Genomic DNA, 2,674 nt, shown 5'->3' with positions numbered 1-2,674 from the left:
AATACATGTGTATATATACGTACATATGTATGTGTTTATGTGTGTTTGTGTATATGTGTGTTTGTGTGTGTGTATATGTATGTATGTGTATATATATGTGTGTGTATGTGCACATGTGTGTGTGTATATATATATATATGCAAAAACAATGTATGTGTTTATGTGTGTGTGTGTATATGTATGTATGTATGTGTATATATATGTGTGTGTATGGGAACATGTGTGTATATATATATATATATATATATATATATATATATATATATGCAAAAACAATGTAGTAAACAATTAAACACTGGAAAAATAAAGATTAAATAAATCGATTTTACAGAAGCTTTCAGTAATATTAAATAGTTACGGTTTATTTATCTGTAAAATGTTTGTGTGTGAGTGTATGTGTGTATGTGTGAAAACAGAATGGGATAAACAATTGAACGCAGGAGGATAGGGGCGAGGGGGGGGATAAAAATTAAATAAACAAACATGATGTTTGTTGATCTGAACAAAAATCGTTTTAATTCTTCCTGTGTTCAATTTTTGCCATTCTATCTTTCATACATTCTGTCTCCACAGCATTTAAGATATTGATATATATATATATATATATATATCTATATATATATATATACACACACACTCATAACTACGTATGCCCACCATTGTCGTATGCTCTATATCCACTCTTGCCCATCAGAAAAACTTAAATCAGAGGGCAAACCACCACCTCTTTACAACGAACGGGTTATCTTCTCCTGCTATCAAATGCACACACACACACATATATATGTGCATACACATTTACATGCATGCAGACACGGCACCAGAGGAGGGCTGAATTTAAGTATTGTTCAGTCAAATGACATCAGATTCACTGGAGTCTGAAGAAGAAGAAAGAAAACAAGAAATTAAATATACATCATGATAATATCGGCCCCCCCCTCCAACCCCTACCCACAAAATTGTAAAGGAATATAAACAAAAAAAAAGACGTAGAATTTACTTTTGGATCAACTCTCATATTTAACTTGTTGCTAAAATAAAGAAATTTCTGTATGATGTATGTACCCATGACAAAATGAAAATATCATATTCCAAAAATCACGTAAATTGATCAAGTAGTTTTATTCTTAAATAAAAAAAAAATCAAATTTTATTAGCAACAGAGAAGTGATTACCTCACGTCGGCATTTTGAAAACAATCTCAAAAAAGGGAGATAATGCAACAATCATTTAAACTTGCAAAAATTTTTGTTGTAATGCCTATCAATTCCCATTAATTGTTTAAAAATGATTTCCTTTATAAAAATAAATAAGTAGGTCAATCTACGTGAGTTTGGGAATATGATATTTTCGTTTGGTTATTTGTGTGTACATCATAAAGATTTTTTGTATGTCGTTGGGACCCCCACCACTAGCATCCACATCCCAGTTAAGTTCCAGCCTTTCAAACGTCTGTTCCCGTAAAACTCAATTTTGTGAGAATTCTCATAGCATTTCATATGTGTTTTTTGTTTTTTTGTTTTCCTGATTACATATTTTTTTTTTTTTTTTTTTTTTTACATAGGCATCGTCAATTATGAAGGCCAAGAGGCCACTCGAGGATAAGGGTTAAAGAGTGTACAGTAGAAATTCGACAATATAGTAATTGTTAGTAATGGAAATTCGGTAAATTTGTTGAGTGGTACGGCACATCAAGAACTTGTTAACGTTAGACTTGAAGACAACCATATTGTAGTCAGCCGGAAAGCAGGAAAACGGAAGACAATTCCATAAGCATGCAGTTCTAAGAAAGAAGCTGTGTTCATGGAATCTACGTTTAGGTTTAGGCACAGATAACGAGTGGAGGGAATTATTGATAGTGTTTTCAGCTAGACGAGTGTTTCTTGTGAAAGGTTGGCGAGGGGAGACCATAGACTGAAGCTCAGTCGAACACTTTCCATGAAAATAGCGATAAAGCAGAAACAAACTCGCAACATCTCTTCTGTGAGATAGAGGTTGCAGGGAAGAGAAAAGGACATCTCCTACGAAGTCTATTTTGAACTCTATCCAGTTACCATACTTGAACTTTTAACCTTTCATGTATAATGTTTGAATTGTCGTTACGTGCGTGTGTGCAAAATTTTTAAAAATGAGAAAAAGTATGAACGAACAAACGAACGATTTTGTATCAATTTTACTCCTATAATGGCCCTTCGGTGGGGAGCAACCAAAGTTATCTCTTAAAATCCATTTTGGCAAAAAATTTACTTTCACCATGACTAATGTTTGTGCAAAATTTTTTAAAAATCCAAAGTGCGGTTATTGAGAAAAGTGCAAGCAAATGAACAGATGAACGATTTGGGGGCAATTTTACCCCTATAATGACCCCTAGGGGCAAGCAGAGTTATCTCGGAAAATCTGTTCTGGCAAAAATTTACTTTCACCATGACTAATGTTTGTGCAAAATTTCCAAAAAAATCCAAAGCATGGTTATTGATAAAAGTATGAGCAGTGACGGACCTCGTAAAGATAAGAATCCAGAATCAGATCAGCATCCACCTTCACTGTCCCGAGCCACATTTTGAATTAGCCAACACAATGTTTCTTCCAGCCTGGTGGTAGTGCTGGTTCAATGACTTTATAGATGAAGTTATATGGGTTCACTTAATGATGTTGGCAACCTTTAACTGGTCTT

General features: G+C 33.8%; 1 protein-coding gene across 7 annotated transcripts in view; it reads right to left on the bottom strand.

Annotated features, from left to right (window-relative positions):
• Nucleotides 1-457: 457 nt before the first annotated feature.
• Nucleotides 458-2,674, bottom strand: part of LOC145268829 (ras-specific guanine nucleotide-releasing factor RalGPS1-like) — a 333,592-nt gene continuing 331,375 nt past the window's right edge. For 5 of the 7 annotated variants that reach the window (XM_080124486.1, XM_080124480.1, XM_080124481.1 and 2 more), the window contains one exon: nt 2,499-2,674. This exon is cut by the window's right edge and continues 258 nt beyond it. In XM_080124486.1, coding sequence (XP_079980612.1) covers nt 2,640-2,674 — 35 coding nt within the window. In that variant the 3' untranslated portion in view covers nt 2,499-2,639. Of the gene's footprint in view, nt 879-2,498 lie in introns of those variants that run through there. The other 2 variants (XM_080124484.1, XM_080124485.1) reach the window with 1 other exon arrangement.

Source organism: Euprymna scolopes, chromosome 44 (genome assembly GCF_053919585.1).
Source record: "Euprymna scolopes isolate OS-2025 chromosome 44, ASM5391958v1, whole genome shotgun sequence".
In the NCBI taxonomy this organism is placed as follows: domain Eukaryota; kingdom Metazoa; phylum Mollusca; class Cephalopoda; order Sepiida; family Sepiolidae; genus Euprymna; species Euprymna scolopes.
This window is presented reverse-complemented; position numbering and strand designations above follow the sequence as displayed.